The following is a 19378-nucleotide window of genomic DNA, read 5'->3' as shown; positions in this document are numbered from 1 at the left end:
AGAGTGCAGAATTCTGCTAAGAATTCCTGCCACCACTGCAGCATTAATAAGACATTATATTATTTTCCCTGCAGTAAAAGAATGCCAGAAAATCATTCAAAACATTTCAATTATCACATTTACTCTGTGATATAGGAGTCTTAGATTGCATTCATGTAAGAATAATAATGAATGTTATGATATAGCAGTCCATTCTTTCATTTTTCAAGCACACTCTCATACTTTCAAATGAAAATTTATAACATCATTTGTCCGCATTCATCATAATGCCGCTTTTGTTGCCTCTTACTACACTAGTGATGGAATATTCGACTCCGTTCACGTTACTGAATCGATAAAGTGATCCGATTTACGGCACATTAGAGTCGCTGTCCCTATTACATCTGTGTAGTGTCTACTGATAAGACAGCAGCAAAAACATTCAAAGCTTGCTGCTGCCACCTGGTCTTCATTCTATGAACTGCCCTCCTACGCATCATCTAGCATTCAAATTAAGGTTTCTCCTGGCAGCCACCTCTTCACATCAAATTTGGATGTTACAAAGCCTTTCCCCCATAGGGATAACTCCATTAAATAAGAATATTGAATTACATGAAAAAATATCTCTATGCACAATCATCATTGAACTGCATTTTGAGTTGTCGCCCAGGTGGGGGACTTTTATTAAATGATTTCAAAGAATATAGAAATTTCATTGCATCCACGGTAAGTACACAATACAAAAAAAATATATATTACTGTATAAAACTTACGTAGTTTTAAAAATAAAATCGTAAAGACCGTGTGTCTGTACATTGGCTATTTTGACAAAAATTTTGTACAGTTGTCCGTTTCAGGTGTAATAATGACCATCTGCATATTTGTTAGCTTTAGTTTCCTGTAAGTACTCATTTGTAACTCCCCCTCTTCCCCTAAGCAAGATTGAGGTACGATCTGCCAGACGAGCTAGAAAATTGAAATTTGCCAAAATTGTATGTTTTAGCCTGTATTTGACGGAAAGCTTCCAAGATGTTTATATATTTCATATTTTACGCCCAAAAAATATCGGAACCTTGAGGCAATTTTAATGTCACCTTTGTTTCGAGGTATTTCGCGGCTAAATGGCAAGTCGTATCGCAAAACGAAAGGAACAATCTCAGTTTAATTTGGAATGATCTACAAATTTGGTCCTATGACGTTTTGTCGTATCTGTATTTTTTATATATTATATTTTCTCCTATTTCTCAATTATACCTACATTTTGCTCTTTGTACACGTATAATTCGTAGTTCGTATCACTTATACGAAACATACAATCATCTAATTCTACTCAAACATTTGCCCACCCAGTATCCATACATGAGCCAAATTCAATGTTTGTAGCTGTCATATTAGTACAAAGTAATGCAATGTGAGGAAAACTTACCGAAATTTCAACCTATTCAATGTTTCTAACTCAATTTTACCCATAAACAGATGAGACAGGAGAAAATATCTTAAGACCAGCCATTTAGAACGCTAAATGAGGCGTCATATGGTACAATCCGTTAGTTGATATGATGTATCGTTTAGTAACAGTTAATCTGTAAATGAAGGTTTGTAATATTGTAAACATGCATATACTTCGTATATCAGTCTTCATTGAAGTCAATTTGCAGCGATGTAGAAAGGGTGTGTTTGTAATTATAATTAATATTTTACATCGATAGAGACTCTCAACAGGAGGGTGTCTGCTACTGTAATCATTACTCTCCACATCGCTTTTGACTGGCAGTAGGAATGGGATTCTTCTCCAACTCCTGTGTAACTAGCGTTAGTAAGGAGGGACTACCATTGTAATTAATAATTCCCTTCTCCATTTTGACTGGCAAAACTCAAGGGAGCATGCAATTTTGTTCAAAACTCCCCTAATCTATTGTGTTTTGTGAGTAGCTAAGTGTCCAAAATTTACCCATCCAAAATGTGACTGGCATTAGGCATAGTGGCCTTGCTATTATAATGGAACCTCACCAAATTGGTGCAACTGTCATTAAGAAAAGGGGCCTGTCATCATAACAACAATACAACTCAGTTTTGACTGGCAGTAGGGAAGGTGCTTGCTATTATAATAAAAACTGTCTGGAAGTATCGTTGAATTTCATTTTTATTTATTTATTTATTCCAGATCTAAGACTATAAAACCTAACCGATCTTTATAACAGAGATAAATAACATATCCAAACTCAAGCAAGCTCTTGCAACTTACCAGCTACATAACTCTAAACAATAACACAAATTAAAACAAGGATTGTTCTCCTACTCTGAGAGAAGATATCAACATGAACACTTAATAAAGAATACCTCACGGCATCAAAATGACATTAACTGTCTGGAAGTAGGAAAGGGCGCCTGCCATTGTAAGAAAACTCCCCAAATCTATTGTGACCGCACAGTAGGTAACGGGGCTTCCCATTATAATGAAAACCTACCTACTCGACTGGGAATGGCAGTAGGGAAGTGAGCCTGCCGTTTGCATCACAACTCTGCAACTCCCACTTTACATTGGAAACAACATACTGTATGGCAACCTACCCCTGCTGTTTCTGGATAACGCTAAGAGACATGAAATTTAAAAAAAATCTTATTCACTGTGTTTAGAGTAATTTACTTCTACATTACATCAGTATACTACGTAGAATACTGTAGCGAAGCATGGGCACATTTGCTAGTTAATAATAATAATACAAAGAAGGAGAATAAAAATAAATTGACATAATGTAAATTTTGTACCCCAACTTATGGTTTTCCCTCAGTTCTCTGAAACTCAACACTATTATATATACAGAATTAGATGTAAAATTACCTGTGTACACTATAAGTAGCCCCCCCCCCACACACACACACACACACACACAAAGAGTTTTGTCTGTACATTGCTCAGAATTTGAAAAAAAAATGGTATTTCTGTATCGGTCATGGCCACAGTAACAACGAAATGCACTTTTTACTTGTCTGTAACGTCTGTCTGTCTGTCTGTCTGTACACATATAACGGCCGAAGAGAACTTAATGAAAGTCAGTATGTAAAGTCAAGGGATGAGCCACTACAATCTAGGCTATAAATCATTTCATTCATGCCAAGAGAAATGGTAGTTTAGGGGAAGTCCTAAAATTGAATTCTCAAATATTTATGTTATTAGTGGTCCTATCGATAAATACTACTTCACTGAAGTTACATGGATTTAAATTTCCAATCATTCATGTCATATATTTTTACCGTACTGGCTGTGATAACAGGGATATCCATGAATTTGTATTTTTGTTGCTAAGTCCATATCAACGCCAAGCCACGAGTAAATGGGTTAACAGAATTTAATGAAAATCGGTATACAGAATCGGAAAATAAGAAACTACAGTCCAAGCTATATAGAATGTATTCATCCTGGATGAAATTGTAGTTTAGGGGAAGGCACCCAAAAAAAATCATTTTTAAATATCTATGTTATTGGTCCTACCGAAAAGTACTACATAACAAAAGTTATAGAGAATACAATTTCCGATCATTTATGTTTAATTCAGTTTTACCGTACCAACTATGATAAGCGTGGTATTTCAGACTCAGAAGAAATCTAATTGTGAAGGGCTACAATATCCAAAGCACATAAAATTGATCAACAATAACATTACTTTGACCATTGTTTATCGTGACATTCTTCATCTCTTATGCTGCCACTCAACTCCGATAGATGGGATTACTGCTGTGTACCGAGTATAACAGCCGGACTGAATATTGGCGGGAAATATCTGGGGAGTTAAGAAAATGTTTTCTTTAGTATGCCATTCCTCTGGTTCATACCTTTTCCGATACTGCTGGTACGTAACACACTGGTTCATCATATTCCAGCTATATGATCCCTACTCTATCGTGTTATTTTGAATGAGCAATGTGCACACCTATGGCAAAGGCTCACTTAGCAGCAGCAGCAGCAGCAGCAGCAGTAGTAGTAGTAGTAGGACCTGATCTAGAATTACAATTTAGGCCTATTCCAAATTATAGCACCACAGTTCACTACGGGCCTGTACTACGACTGTCAGATGAACAACCAGATACGTGGCCTGCAGTTTTACAAACTAGAAGTTAAATATTTTCTTGCATACTACCAACGGATTTTAACAACGGTATTGTAATGCGGAAGATGTAGTAACATTTTTATTGGGTTGGTAATAAGGTTACTGAAAATATAGTGAAATTTAGCGCGGTGGTGTACGTGTTCCATGGTGTTTTCGCTTGTTTAGCTCAATTCCTTTTGAAATTGTATTACTAGAATCCAATATCAGACTCTTATTAAGCTATAATGTGGAAGTCCAGGTCAAAAACAGAATTAGGACTGAAATATACACATAGGAAGAAATGTTAAAATTAACTGTGTTACGAAACCGAAACTGTTATAGAAAATAAAGAGACTGAAAATGTAACCTGGACGCAAAGGTAAAGATTCAGGTTATGTATCTTTTTTATCTAGTACTATTTACGAGGCTGATCGTTACGACGAAAATAAAGTTTATATTCGTAATTAATGCCACTGATGCAGCGTGGGATCATTAATTTTATTATTAATTCAATTTATTGTTTGCTCATTAAATAAGTAGTTAGTTTCTTTCTTTTCAATATAGTGATTCCGGGAGAAATGACGCACCGGGAGAGATGTCGCAAGGTAGGCCAGTGCGGCAATCGCCCGCTAGATCGCTCGACACCTGCTTCTCAGGTGTACAGTGTGTAAGTGAGAACAAAAGCTGTGTGTTGGATGTCACATGGTGAGAGTGATTTCGCCTGACATTCTGGATATTTCTGGCAAGTACATCTTCTCTACCTTCAAAGTTTAGCTACGGCATGATATAAAAGCCCACTGACTGGGTTGTTCAAGCTAAATTAACTTTGCATTGGCACAGACGGGTGACTAGGTTAGTCAACGACTATGCTGGTGTGATATACGCCATGTTGGGCCAACGCAGTTCCTGGGGCAGGGGTGCGCCATCACCCCGCCCCCTTAAAAATTTCGGGCGAGATGACGCAGCATTCTTTTAATTTGCATTCAGGTGTAAAATGTGTTTCCATTCTCCGATCAGCTTGTTAATAAAATATAAAATATATAGGCTATATGTACACTGACTGACAGAGCAAATGCAACACCAAGGAGGAGTGGTTCGAAAGGGATGAAAGTTGGGGAAAAAACAGAGTCGGCACGGAAGAATAATTGATGTTTATTTCAAACCGATATGCAGGTTACACAATGCGCACGGCATCGACTCAGTAGGATGTAGGACCACCGCGAGCGGCGATGCACGCAGAAACACGTCGAGGTACAGAGTCAATAAGAGTGCGGATGGTGTCCTGAGGGATGGTTCTCCATTCTCTGTCAACCATTTGCCACAGTTGGTCGTCCGTACGAGGCTGGGGCAGAGTTTGCAAACGGCGTCCAATGAGATCCCACACGTGTTCGATTGGTGAGAGATCCGGAGAGTACGCTGGCCACGGAAGCATCTGTACACCTCGTAGAGCCTGTTGGGAGATGCGAGCAGTGTGTGGGCGGGCATTATCCTGCTGAAACAGAGCATTGGGCAGCCCTTGAAGGTACGGGAGTGCCACCGGCCGCAGCACATGCTGCACGTAGCGGTGGGCATTTAACATGCCTTGAATACGCACTAGAGGTGACGTGGAATCATACGCAATAGCGCCCCAAACCATGATGCCGCGTTGTCTAGCGGTAGGGCGCTCCACAGTTACTGCCGGATTTGACCTTTCTCCACGCCGACGCCACACTTGTCTGCGGTGACTATCACTGACAGAACAGAAGCGTGACTCATCGGAGAACACGACGTTCCGCCATTCCCTCATCCAAGTCGCTCTAGCCCGGCACTATGCCAGGCGTGCACGTCTATGCTGTGGAGTCAATGGTAGTCTTCTGAGCGGACGCCGGGAGTGCAGGCCTCCTTCAACCAATCGACGGGAAATTACTCTGGTCGATATTGGAACAGCCAGGGTGTCTTGCACATGCTGAAGAATGGCGGTTGACGTGGCGTGCGGGGCTGCCACCGCTTGGCGGCGGATGCGCCGATCCTCGCGTGCTGACGTCACTCGGGCTGCGCCTGGACCCCTCGCACGTGCCACATGTCCCTGCGCCAACCATCTTCGCCACAGGCGCTGCACCGTGGACACATCCCTGTGGGTATCGGCTGCGATTTGACGAAGCGACCAACCTGCCCTTCTCAGCCCGATCACCATACCCCTCGTAAAGTCGTCTGTCTGCTGGAAATGCCTCCGTTGACGGCGGCCTGGCATTCTTAGCTATACACGTGTCCTGTGGCACACGACAACACGTTCTACAATGACTGTCGGCTGAGAAATCACGGTACGAAGTGGGCCGTTCGCCAACGCCGTGTCCCATTTATCGTTCGCTACGTGCGCAGCACAGCGGCGCATTTCACATCATGAGCATACCTCAGTGACGTCAGTCTACCCTGCAATTGGCATAAAGTTCTGACCACTCCTCCTTGGTGTTGCATTTGCTCTGTCAGTCAGTGTATTTTGTTTAATTCTGTGTCAAATTATACTAATTATGGAGAAGAGGGAGCAGCTACAGCCTAATCGAAGTTTGTAGTACATGCCTTTAACGCAACTTTAAAGCGTAATATCTCTAACAAAAGAGAAATCTCAGTAAACGAAAAGAACAAAGTGCAAAGAAAAATTACAACCACTGCCACAACGGGAAAGAGTAGGAAAAGATAAAAACCTCATTCCAATGAAGCAGTCAAAATGATTCAAGATGGGCAAAATAATGCAATATCTGATGATTGCAACAAGTGTGTGAAGTGCTGGGAGAACTATTATTTCACAAAAAAAGAAGGATGATTGGATTAGGTGCACCGTCTGTAACAAGTGGCTTCATGAATTGTGTTCAGTGTATAACAACTTGTGTAGTGATTGTGGACAAGAGAGAGAGTAAGGAAAAACATATCCTAAAAGGACTGAGGGATAAATCATGAAATTTAAATAATAAATTGATTTATTATTGACCAAAGAATAATAGACAAGTGACTGTACATAAGGTAAATAAATGTATTAAACCTGTAATCATAGTTTACTTCTTAATTTCTTAACTCGTGAGCATATCAAGTACATAACACCATTTCACCCGGACACTACAGGAGAGACGGCGCAGGTGGAACACTGTCAAATAAACGATCTCTTTCTGTAATCTACATACATTAAGACCATTTCCTTCAAAAGGCAGTGAGGAGAGATATCAGGAATGACTTCTAGCATGAAAATAAGCTAATGGAAATATTGGCGAAGACTTCCTGCACGATCATTACAAAGTGTGCGCCATCTCTCCCCGACTTACTCTACAATGTGAGAATAGTAACTGGCAAGCATTTATCTCACATTAGTGTAAATACTTTTGCAGCAAATTGTTATGAAGTAAAAGAAATATAACCTCCTTAACAACTTCCTTCGACGGACGAATCACCATGAACATAGTCGTGTAACTTTACTCCATATGTGCGTCGTGGATACATTTGGAATAGAACCCACGCTGTTGACACGCATTTGAATGATTAGGAAATGTGCACGATCACATCTAGTACCCTACTGACTATCATTTAGAAGGTAAGAAAATGTGAAGAATATTGGGACTCAAACCCATGAAAAACTGCATAGCAGCAAACTATGTTGCCCTAATGACCATGGGTATCCACGAAGCTTACTACTGACTGCTTGTGTGCTACTCATATAGTCAGTAGCAACAACTTGCTAGCTTGGGAAATCTTTAAGAATTCTGTGATAGCTGGACAGGAAGCATGACATACTTTATAAATATATACATAGATTACATTGTAACAACTTAATTTCGCACAGCATCATGCAGATGTAGATTCAACTTGATGTGTAGCCATCTCGATTCTTTACAGTAGCGTCCCCGATAGGAGCGAAGTCCCAGATAAGAGCGTTAACAGCCTCTCCAACTTCAGAATAGCTATACTCAAGAATATTTTCCCAGATTGCACATAGACGAAAGTCGTAGTACACGTTTTCAACCAAACTTCCAGATAAATGTACAAACTGCCAAATAAATTTATACCGCACTTTTATCTGGCTGTCGTAGTACAGGCCCTTAATAACTCTAAATTGAAGCCTGAAGAGAACTGTTTCTTAAGAAAAGCTTCTTCCTCTTCACTTTTATTAAATTCTACTACATTAATTTTTTTCTCCAAATTAGCAGTGAGGAGGGGTTTTCTCCTTTGGCTTGGACAAAAAATTTGCCTCCAAGCCAGATAGATTTTTCCACCACCAGTGTAGTGAATTGAGATTTTCCGACTCATCGAGCACTCCTAGGAAGCAGTTTAGTAAAAGGGCATAGTTTATGCCCTGGGACTCTCCACTATCCCACCCCCCACCCGCCGAAAAATGACAATTCACAATTAAGTATTTACTTATTTTCCACCTAGTCGATACAATGATTGCTTAATGCAATTTAATGGTTAAAAGTGGTACATGTCAATCTTATGTTAATTTTAGGGACACTTCCTCTAAAGCATTACTTTGTCAATTTATATATTTTTCATCTAAACAGTGTTATGTGGCTGAAGATGTTGATAATATACGAAACATGTACCACTTTTAACCATTAAATTGCATTAAGCAATCATTGTATCGACTAGGTGGAAAATAAATAAATACTTAATTGTGAATCTACTGAAGTGCGATACGGACCATGAAGCTGATTTTATGTAAGAAAAATGACAAAGCGTGTTCACGAATCACGGCTGTCTGCGGCTTGGTCATTCCAGCTCTGGAAGGAACTTTGGACTGTTAGATCGGCAGCGTAGTACTAATACCAATGTAAATGATCCGTTATTGGACATTATAAATTTTCCAGTTAACTCATTCCTGGTTGCCAGCGTTTCGCCCCCGTGTGCTAAATTGGGCTCATCAGTTGGTACTTAACACCCACCAAGACGCATGGCTAGCGCATACCGTGGAGGTCATTGCGTAGGCTACTTGGAGCCACTGGCAGAGCCAATGCACTATGAGACACTTTGTCTCATTACCAAAAACTGATGCCTGCTTGGCCATCAGATGATATTTATTCCCTATGGAAATAAACATCTATATCAGCATAGTACTGTTCATTAAAAATGAGAAAATGTGTGGTTTTTCCAGGCACTAAAAGCCATACGCCATTTCATATGAAAGCATTGCTTTTAATCGCACCATTCCTACCGACGTCATTGTAATCACCTATGTTTATATCAGTTGGGAAAACCACTAAGACAGTCTTTCAGAGGATGTAAGCAGCAGGTGGAGCACGAGTGTCTGCCATGATTGAAAACTCCCCAACCCGATTGTGACTGACGGAAGGCAAGCGCACCTACCATTACATTGAAAATTCCCTAACTCAGTCTTCATACGAGAAAAGACGTTTGGTGACTTCTCTGTCGCGTTTCTAGGGTAACGTTAAGAGCTATGCAATTGAATACAAAATTGCTCACAACGTGTACACTAACTAACCTAGAATTCTGTATACGATTTAGAATTTCGTAGTGAAGCACAGGAACATCAGCTAGTTAAATATAAGTCAAAAAAAGTTGCTTTGCCTCGCACCAACACAAACAGGCCTTATGGAGACAATGGAATTGGAGTGGGAAGGAAGCAGCCATGCCCTTAAGTTACAACACCAGCATTTGCCTGGTGTGAAAATAGGAAACCACGGAAAACCATCTTAACCGCTGCCGATGGTAGGATTCGAACCTACCATCCCACGAATGCAAGCTCATAGCTACGCGATCCTAACCGCATGGCCAACTCGCTCGGTCATCTTTGAAAATATGTTTAACAGTAGAGGATTTTATAAATCGCCATACTCTGTATAGACTACCCGAGATGCAGAGTAGCCCTGTGGTTTTCTGACTCAAGATCTCTTTATTTCAGTTATTGCATCAGACGGCTCACACTTCCACGTACACCGTTGATCTCGTGAGTCGATTACTGAAGTGTTGTGCAATGATGTGACATACGAACTGAGAAAATACTGAGCGGTTCATCCCAATATAAAACAGACAATTTTGAGTGGTCACGAGCATGACTTACAGTCAAAAGGTAGGCTAGAAAGTTGAGTTGAATTAATTGTAGAATGTTAACTAAGTTATAATACTGATTCATTAAACTAATGAATAGAAGAACCTAATAGCCTACCTATTTACTAGCTAATTACTTTGGAATTATGTTACTACCTTTTTAACACTGCAAATATATCCATATATTATTTAAACCTCCTGTAAGAATACGACGGTGAAAGCAAATGTGTATTATTTTCAAATGAACCGAGAGCTTCAGCCCGTCTTAACGTACGATTCGTTCAGTTTGCCATGGCTCTGCGGTTTCGCTGCAAAAGAAGTTTGGCTCGCCGCCAATGTCCACTGTGTCGATATGAACTGTGTGTGTGTGTGTGTTGTGTCTCGCCGAGTCGTGATTGCGTACGATTCTTTTAGTGTGCCACGGTTCTGTATTTCTCACCCACAGCAGAAGTTTGGTTCCCCGCCAATGTCCAGTGTGCCAGTAATGAACCGTGTGTGTTGTGTCTCACTGATCCGTGAGTGAGCCACTCAGCACCGTCCGCTGCGAGTTAACTGAATTGTGTGCCGTGAGCGCGACGTTCCTGTAAATCGATTCACTCCGACACTTGAATGAATCTATGAACTGCATTGAATCATACACTCTGTAGCCGACACTATACTACACATGTTTACGTCTTAGCAGTCTCTGCTAACCATAACCTACAATAATATCAACCATGTGTGGCAAAATACTATTACAACATACCGCTAGGAGCGCTTTATGTAAAGAAACAAAAGATGCTCACTGCCAAAGGCATTCAGAAAACCCACAGAAATGTGTTAATTTATCTTTAACAATTGTTTCATAACAAATGTTGGAAATGTGTTCGTGAAAAAGGGCACTTTCAACTGAAGAGTTAAATTAATAACAGTTCTTAGTTAACATTTGTTAAGTAAAATTTGACACAGAGTTCCAGAAGCCGGACTTTACATATATATAGATTTTGCTTTTCCCCTATTTTTTATGTCACCAGTATTTATCGTTTTACCGGATCCATTGTAATTCCCCCACCCTTCTCTGCAAAACGTTGCAGCGAGGTTTTACTGTACATAAATATGGTTCATTAAGATAGTGAGCAAGTTTGTAAAGTATAACATTCAAGTTATATTCTGTAGAAAACCTATTTTATTTATGCGAATTCATATTCAAACAACACTTGTTTTCCTCATATTGAACCATTCTGTTCATGGTCAAAGAATGATGATATGATGAAAATTATGGTATGCTGACGAGACCACAAAGAAGGGACATTGAATTGTATTTTATTGTGCAATAGTACCTAGCATCATGCACTTTTCAAGAGAGCTTAGCGTCAGACGCGAGATGAAGTTCCCAGCATGAACATTAAAATTTATTAACCCAAGCGAACCACTTAGCTCATAACGTGGGAAACGAGCAACTTCATGAAAAACCGCGGGGAAGGTTAACCTGGAGAGAAACAAACTTATTTGGTATCTCCGCCCACAAGATGAATATAGATATTTGGATATAAGAGTTGGAATGAGCATATTTTTCTGCAAATTATGATATGTCACATGACTACAGTTGTAATCTCCACGAATTAATGAATAATTATCTCAAGTACTGTGAGAGAATTTTCTTCTCCGTGCACATGCTTTGGAGGGCCCATACACGATGATCCCGCCAGCGTGGGTCATGCTCATTCATATATAAAGCCTGCAAGAACGCTAGCCTCATTCACTATCCGTCTCACGGCAACTCTACAAGGAGAAGATAACCTTTGTCTCCACGCAGCGCAGTTAGAGACTGAATTGTCCTAGTGACATGTAAGTAAGAACTATCTGAGATGTAAATACGAACTTCGTACAGCAAAGTGATTGAATAGATTTTCTTTGGAAACATTTATTTGCTAGAAATTACTCCACGCAAAGTTATACATAATCATCTGATGCTAACACGTTCTAAATTAATGTTTCGTGCTAGTGTAGGCTCGGAAAGACAGTGTTAATTCAAATCTTTCAGTTTAATTTTGCTCAAGTGTGAATTCCATTTCTGCTGAGAATTATGTGACTGTTTCATAAAGACAAAATTAAAGGCAAGATATTTGTGGAATTAAGACCAAAGGCAAAAAGGGAACCTAGGCATCAGAATAAGAGCACATTATAATATGGTTTTTCCTTGCAGTTTCTCTAACATCACGTGTGTACCTGATACTGCCAATCCATCACGCTGAGGCAGTAGTTTAGAGTGAAAAAAAAGAACATCCTTCACGGCAGCGAGGCACTAACGAGGGCCGCCAGCAGCGTGTTTTCCATCCTATCGACGCACCGTCCACAATGAGGAGACGGCGATCTACTCACCAGAACGAGTTCCAACTCAACGTCGAAGAGGATCGACATGTCACCAGTCACAAAACCCCGCCTGCTGACGTCGGTCCACAACTTTAGCATGATGCGCTAAATAATCAGGATCGATGGAGAACTGATCAGACGATATCACAGATGCAGGTCAGATCAAACTTTTTTTTCTCAGAATGCAGCAGAGAGGCTAATGGCAGGATCTTAATAATGTAACTAAGGTCTTCCGCCAGTATGTAAATAACAAAGGCATCCTCGGCCACATCTACATAAATTTATGCCCCAGGATTCACGCGTGTAAGATAGTTAATGTCTGCATGCTATTGTTTCATATTTTATTTTCGTAGAGATGTCATAACTTGTTGTACATAATGTCTTCAATCTAGGGAAATAAGGGTCGTACAATTTCATCTAACGGTGACTTACACAGTCTCAGGTTATTATAAGCAGGACAAGATGTTGGGGATTAGCTAGATGCATGAAGCATGTGTAGATATTAGTGTTTCATTGTGACCGTGTAAGATCTTTTATAGTTCTTTAAGGCACTTGGAATCGGGTATGAAATTGAGCTGGAAATGAATTTACGCAGGAATATGTATGAAATGAGAAAAATGTTAGATAAGCCCAGAATCAAGGGATAAAGCCTGTAATAGCCCTATGAATGCAGGCATAAGCTGCAATATGGTAGTTATGTGTGACAGTAAAGTGCACAAGTGAGGAGATGAACAATGTTCCAGTTGAATTTGAGTTATGAGCAGATTAGAGTGCAGAGTTTCGCACTGCATTAAGTGAGTAGACATGTGGTAATTATAAATGAAAGATATAAATAAGAGGGCCCAGTGATTTGTAGTATTAATGGGCTGGAATTGGAGGTACGATTGTTCACCAAAGGTTTGTTTATTAGCTGTCAGCCAGTGGTAATTTAAGGCTGCATCATCATAGCCGCTCAGTTCGTACAAGGCCCCAGGTCGTGTTAAAAAGAAAAAGTAAACGTTCTGACGACACTGCTACGGAAGCCTACAAGTTCGCGGGAACAATACCGTCTCTGTCAAGAAGAGAAGGGAGCATTGACCTAATTCTTACAGCAGTTTGGAAGATAAAATTTATACGCGACTGCGTGTTTCATTAGTATGTGTATGTCAAGATTCATGATATATCCGCACAGTGTAAATGATGTTTCCCATTGCAGTATACGCAGGGTTGTTGCAAGACTTTCTGTAGTCTTAAGTTCGATTCCCATAGGGTAGATTTGTATTGCATGTTTAGTTTTAAGAGCGTGTGCTATCCCTAAGTCCTATGGCATAATTTCATTTAGGAAAACATTTTACATTGTTTATGGATACGATTTAGCTATTGGAGGTAGCCTTAATCAGGTTGCTGCATCATCAAATGTCTACGATGCTAGGCGTCTCCTACACCACGCTACAAACGTCGATCGAAGACTCATTTATTAAATTCATTAATAAGGGAAGCATTATACTTGTGTAAAATTTGACAAGTTAATTTTTATACCAGATATTTGACTCGTTTGTAATAAACAATGTTATTAAGCGAAGTCGCAGCTCACATATCTTTTTTCTTATTTCGGCTTAAGTTGGTTCATACACTGAACATATTATTCCTCTTCATTTCTTTTGTTACGCTGACCCAACTTCACCGATTTACCCTGTTTCTGCCGAGCTACGCTGACCTGAAGAAGAGGATATACGAGTCAGGAAAGCTATGTGCCAAAGGGCACTTACCATTTGATGAGTGTATTGTCCACTATCATGTACTCGGTCGGATCTCAGCATTTGCTTGACAGCGACCAGGGCATAATAGGGCACAATATCCACAACTATTTCTGACAAAAACAATGAATTCGGGCTTCACTGTTGAGTGTTTGTTTATCTTTTCACACAGTGAAGAAGAATTCCAAACACACTTATTCCTGTGAAAATGCAGCAGGTTAAATTACAAGAAGAGGAAAATCAACAAAACTTACTTCAATAGCATTGTATTAACTTTTGGTGAGAAGAATTTGCACTTTCCCTCAGCCGAAGTTTTCGCTGCTGTTTTGAGACCCATGACTAACTCACGTATGTCATCAGTCAAATTATCAGGCAGCTTAATTTCTTCCTTAGGGGTATTTTTCTCTTTCTCTTCTTCCACTTCTGCATCTCTGTTTTCTTCAGTATCCGTTGATACAGCAGAACCTTTAAAATGAAAAAAAATATATCGAGCATGTTTTTCAAATTGGTAAGTTCATCATTTACGATAAATAGCAAGGAAAAAGTACACAAACACACAAGATAAACATAATGACAGGGTGGTGTGGTCAGAGAGAGCAAAAGAGAGAAACGACAATGAGAAAAATAAAAAGATAAGAGGACATGGACAAACTGCGTATTTGTATTTATTGTCAACTTAATAGATGGCCTTTTCCCTCATCAATTTCATTTCATCCTAATCAACTCCTCTCAAGGACAAGTTTCCACTTTGCATGTTCATCAGGAGGGCAGGCTCCTCCACTCACTGAGGGCGTTGCTCCCGAGAAATCTTTTCATATGAATGAAGAGTAGAATAGGGACGGTTGGCTAATTCTCTTTTTTTTTCCCACATCGCAAAAAAACATATGTCGATGCGGAGAGGAAAGGACTAGAAATAAGAAGGAAGCATCCATGGCTTTGATTTAGGTACAGCCCCAGCATTTGCTTGTTGTGAAAATGGGAAACTATGATAAAACATCTTCAGGGCTGCCGACAATGGGGTTTGAACCCATTATAGGGAGAAAACTAAATTCAAGAAAGGGGATAATACACGAAAGAAACATACATACATATATTATCATTATAGACTTATGCCTTTAAGCGTTCAGTCTGCAAGCCTCTGTGAATTTACTAAACGTCACCACAATCCTCGATTTGCAACTAGTGTTGTGGCCACATTTAGTTCTATACCTCTAACCTTTAAATCGTCAGAAACCGAGTCTAACCATCGTCGACTTGGTCTACCTCTAGGTCTCTTACCCTCCATAACAGAGTCCATTATTCTCCTAGGTAACCTATCCTCCTCCATTCGCCTCACATGACCCCACCACCGAAGCTGGTTTATGCGTAAAGCTCCATCCATCGAGTTCATTCCTAAATTAGCATATATCTCCTCATTCCGGGTACCCTCCTACCATTGTTCCCACCTGTTTGTACCAGCAATCATTCTTGCTACTTTCATGTCTGTTACTTCTAACTTATGAATAAGATATCCCGAGTCCACCCAGCTTTCGCTCCCGTAAAGCAAAGTTGGTCTGAAAACAGACCGATGTAAAGAGTTTCGTCTGGGAACTGACTTCCTTCTTACAGAATACTGTTGATCGCAACTGCGAGCTCACTGCATTAGCTTTAACACACCTTGATTCAATCTCACTTACTATATTACCATCCTGGGAGAACACACAACCTAAATACTTGAAATTATCGACCTGTTCTAGCTTTGTATCACAAATCTGACATTCAATTCCGTTGAATTTCTTACCTACTGACAACAAATTTAGTTTTCGAGAGGCTAATTTTCATATCATACTCATTGCACCACTTTTCAAGTTGCAAGATATTAGACTGCGGGCTTTCAGCACAACCTGCCATTAAGACCAAGTCATCAGCATAGGCAGACTGATTACTACATTTCCACCTAACTGAATCCTTCCCTGCCATTTTATACCTTTCAGCAGACGATCCATGTAAACTACGAACAGCAAAGGTGAAAGATTACAAACTTGTCTAACCCCTGTAAGTACCTTGAACCAAGAACTTATTCTACAATCAATTCTCACTGAAGCCCAATTGTCAACATAAATGTCTTTGATTTTAATAATCTACCTTTAATTCCATAGTCCTCCAGTATGGCGAACATCTTATCCCTCAGTACCCTGTCATATGCTTTCTCTAGATCTACGAAACAAACACAACTGCCTATTCCTCTCGTAGCATTTTTCAACTACCTGGCGCACACTGAAAATCTGATCCTGACAACCTCTCTGTGCTCTGAAACCACACTGGTTTTCATCCAACTTCCACTCAACGACTGATCGCACCCTCCCTTCCAAGATGCCAGGGAATACTTTGCCTGGTACACTAATCAATGAGATACCACGATACTTGTTGCAATCCTTCCTGTTCCCTTACTTATAGATAGGTGTAATTACTGCTTTTGTCCAATCTGAAGGTACCTTACCAACACTCCATGCTAATCTTACTACTCTATGAAGCCAACTCATCCCTGCCTTCCCACTATACTTCACCATTTCAGGCCTAATTTCAATTATTCCTGCTGCTTTATTAAAATGGAGTTTATTTACCTTCCTTTCCATTTCCTCAAGCGTAAATTCACCATCATTGTCCTCCTCACCATGAGCTTGGCTGGTTGCAACACCACCAGGAAGATTTCCTTTTACGTTAAGATGTTCAAAATATTCCCTCCACCTCCAGTGATTCCCTGGGATCTATTACGAGTTCACCTGAATTACTCAAAACACTGTTCATTTCCTTTTTCCCTCCCTTCCCTTCCTAAGATTCTTTATTACTGTCCAGATGTATTTCCCTGCTGCCTGACCTAGCCTTTCCAGGTTATTACCAAAATCTTCCTACAAATTTTTTTTGGATTCAACGACTATTTGTTTCGCTCTGTTTCTTTCATTTACGTACAAATCCCTCTCTACCTCGGCCCTTGTTTGGAGCCATTTCTGATAAGCCTTCTTTTTACGTTTACAAGCTCCTCTCACTTCATCATCCCACCAAGATGTTCGCCTTATCCCATCTTAACACACAGTTGTTCTTAGGCATTCCCTTGTTGTTTCTACTACAGCATTCCTGTATGCCACCCATTCACTTTCTATATCCTGAACCTGCTTACCGTCTCCTGTTCAAAACTTCTCACTAATCATATCCATGTACTTCTGTCTAATTTCCTCGTCCTGGAGATTTTCTACCCTTATTCGTTTGCAGACAGATTTCACTTTCTCTACCCTAGGCCTAGAGATACTTAGTTCACTACAGATCAGATCGTGGTCTATATCATCGAAAAATCCACGGAAAACTTGTACATTCCTAACAGATTTCCTGAATTCGAAGTCTGTTAAGATATAGTCTGTTATGGATCTGGTACCCCTAGCCTCCCATGTGTAGCGGTGAATAGCCTTATGCTTGAAGAATGTATTCGCAACAGCTAAACCCATACTAGCACAGAAGTCCAGCAAACGCTTCCCATTCCCGTTAACTTCCATATCTTCCCCACATTTACCAATCACCCTTTCGTACCCTTCAGTTCTATTCCCAACACTGGCATTGAAATTGCCCATTAGCACTATTCTATCCTTGCTGTTGACCCTAACCACGATGTCACTCAATGCTTCATAAAACTTCATCCTCATTTGTGCCCTCACATGGTGAATACAGAGGAGATAATTCTAGTCCTAATTCCTCCAACTGACAAATCTACCCACATCATTCGCTCATTTACCTGCCTAACAGAAACTATGTTGCGTGCAATGGTATTCCTGATAAAGAGCCCTACCCCAGACTCTGCCCTTCCCTTCCTAACACCCGTCAAGTACACTTTATAATCTCCTATATCTTCGTTATCTCCCCTTACCCGAATATCACTTACTCCTAGCACATCCAGATGCATCCTCTTTGCTGACTCAGCCAGTTCTACTTTCTTTCTTCCATAAGCCCCATTAATATTGATAGCTCCCCATCAAATTCCATTTCGTTCGCCAAGTTGTTTCCAAGGAGTCCCTCGCCTGTCAAATGGAAGTGGGTCTCCGTTACTCCCATAGGTCCGAGGCTTGCTTAAAATGTTCTGAGCTTGGTAAATTCATGAAGCAGGATGCTACCCTACTTGCACATAGTCCAAGTGAGGATTTCTCCTCTAACTGGTTATGGACCACCGGTGAATTGTAGTCCTAGCCGCCTGAGCACAAGGAGGGACATGACTCAGAATATGTCCGAGATGCCCACTCCCATTCCATAGCAACTGGTATCCCGCTCTCAGGACCACTTACTAGGCCACTCAGCCGTTGCCCATGGTTCATGAACTAGCACGTGACTACAGTAACCCACACCATGAACCATGGGAAAGTCCTGGAAAAAAAAGAAGACATACACACAGTAGAAAAAACTGAATGACTTCCTTCTGTTCACTTTCTCTAAGCCCAGTTCCTGTCCTAAACAAATTTAAAAATAATAGCTTTATGATTATATCTTCCTTGTACCATATTTACTTGTGGAATTTTCATACCTTTCTCTTTTCCTATTTCGTAACATAAATGTGTGGTATATGCAAGAAAAATTTTACAAAAGGAAGCAGGGACAGCAGATGTAGTAATGCACCAGGTCGTTAACCCCAGACAATGTACATAGTATCGTGTATCGTATTAGTATCAGAGACCTGCTCTGAGGTAAATCACAGGGCTAGTGGCCCAGGCAATTACCCCCTCAATGCAGCTCCTACAATCGCGTTTGCTGCCTCGGCCTTCTGTATAATAGCTCATGTCCCCTGTGGCATAGTTCAGTATGTGACCAACCTCCAAATTTACAGGGAGTACATTTTAAGACTGCTTAGCAGAGTACCAAGGCATAGAAGTGCAGAAAAGCGGTGCCAGCGAGCACAGTGCTGAGTGGACGCAGTTGTCTCAAAGAAGCAGCATGATTAAGCCTATAGACTCTAAATGAAACTGAACTAGTCAGCTATGTACATGCTCAGAACAAATAAACAAACAAACAAATAAATAAATAAATAAATAAATAAATAAATAAATAAATAAATAAATAAATAAATAAATAAATAAATAAATAAATAAATAAATAAAAGAACTAGTAAATGAAAATGAACGCATCAGTGTTTGCAAACAATGTTGAAATAATTTCCTCGAGCTGTGACGCTTGCATCAA

At 40.2% G+C, this 19378-nt stretch overlaps 1 protein-coding gene across 9 annotated transcripts in view; it reads right to left on the bottom strand.

Annotated features, from left to right (window-relative positions):
- The window catches only part of yem (yemanuclein), a 661372-nt gene that overhangs the window by 357146 nt on the left and 284848 nt on the right, over positions 1 to 19378 (bottom strand). For all 9 annotated transcript variants that reach the window (XR_011017928.1, XR_011017929.1, XR_011017930.1 and 6 more), the window contains exon 7: positions 14437 to 14647. Coding sequence is in view for 6 of the 9 variants with exons in the window: in XM_068226662.1 (XP_068082763.1) it covers positions 14437 to 14647 (211 nt within the window). In the remaining 3 variants the exon portion in view is untranslated. The remainder of the gene's footprint in view (positions 1 to 14436; positions 14648 to 19378) is intronic.

The sequence above is a fragment of the Anabrus simplex genome, chromosome 3 (genome assembly GCF_040414725.1).
Source record: "Anabrus simplex isolate iqAnaSimp1 chromosome 3, ASM4041472v1, whole genome shotgun sequence".
NCBI lineage: Eukaryota > Metazoa > Arthropoda > Insecta > Orthoptera > Tettigoniidae > Anabrus > Anabrus simplex.
This window is presented reverse-complemented; position numbering and strand designations above follow the sequence as displayed.